Genomic DNA, 1,089 nt, shown 5'->3' with positions numbered 1-1,089 from the left:
CATTGTACCACTGCGGTTGAAAAGAGGGCGAAAAGTTTGCTGCTGGGCCCCATAATGGGGTCCAGCAGCAAAATTTTCATCTATTTGCAGAACAGCAACTGAGGAACGGTGGTTCCCTAACACTGCAGCGCCGATAATCACAGTAGATCGCAAACTCCATTCATCGGAGGACCTTGTTTGTACCCAAAATCATGTCAGGATTACACATTCCATCCATCATGTGGACTATGGGAGCTTTCGTCATCTTCTTCATTGCATTGAGTGATGCCAAGCTTTTCGACGGCGTGGATATTGGCCCTCCTGGGCAACTCGACCTAATCGAGGGTTCAATGCCTCAGGAGACGACTAAGCCATTCAGCTTCAGTGATCTGACCCTATCTCCCACAGATTTGTAAGTCAGCATTCGAGATCCACGCGAGTTCCCACCCTCCTGCTTTCAGGTTCTTCACGACTACAACGGTCGCACCACCGCCCGAGATCGAGAAGACCGGAAACAGCGCTTCCGTTGAACCTCCTACGGATTATTCAGCAGTGCTCACTGCTATGCTCGCTCTCATCATTTTGATGTCAGCCGTGGGGTTGATGCAACTCCTAGTGCTAATGAAAGTGATGATGGCGATGCAGAGCCAGGATGGGAGGCCCGATCTTGAAGAGGGGCATTCGGTGAGACAATGTCACTGTTTGGATCGACATTGAGATATATGTTATTTCTCAGGTTCCTGATAAATCACTTACAGGAACAGTTGCCTCTGAATGTGTGGCTGCTGGCCTTCAAATTGCATGATGCTTGACATTATTTTGCTGTTGACAAATGGAATGATAGCTTACAGATGTTGAAAGTTTGCCAATCCTACACGATTTTCGAGCTCCAATGGAGCGGTGTACACGACTATCCCGCTTAATGGCTTACGATGAAAACATTCTATAGATTTAAATATTAGACTTCCTAGGGTGTCTCCCAGAGAATAAACGCGAAAACGGAAATCTTACCGAACCGACCTACTCTTCGGAAGGATAGGTCCTGCTCCAGCGGCTGGAGTCCAGCCTGGAGACTCCAGGAACAGTTTGGATTCCATACCATGTGAAACT

General features: G+C 47.8%; 1 protein-coding gene across 1 annotated transcript; it reads left to right on the top strand.

Annotated features, from left to right (window-relative positions):
- Positions 1-218: 218 nt before the first annotated feature.
- Pmar_PMAR027007 (hypothetical protein) lies at positions 219-784 on the top strand (the record flags this gene model as incomplete). The annotated part of the gene is made up of 3 exons (XM_002781378.1): positions 219-391; positions 441-663; positions 716-784. The coding sequence occupies 3 exons, from the start codon at positions 219-221 to the stop codon at positions 782-784; spliced, it is 465 nt and encodes a 154-aa protein (XP_002781424.1).
- Between the last annotated feature and the right edge of the window lie 305 nt (positions 785-1,089).

Source organism: Perkinsus marinus, assembly GCF_000006405.1.
Source record: "Perkinsus marinus ATCC 50983 genomic scaffold scf_1104296942606, whole genome shotgun sequence".
NCBI lineage: Eukaryota > Perkinsozoa > Perkinsida > Perkinsidae > Perkinsus > Perkinsus marinus.
Note: the sequence above shows the minus strand (reverse complement) of the source record. Positions and strands in the feature narration are given on the sequence as shown.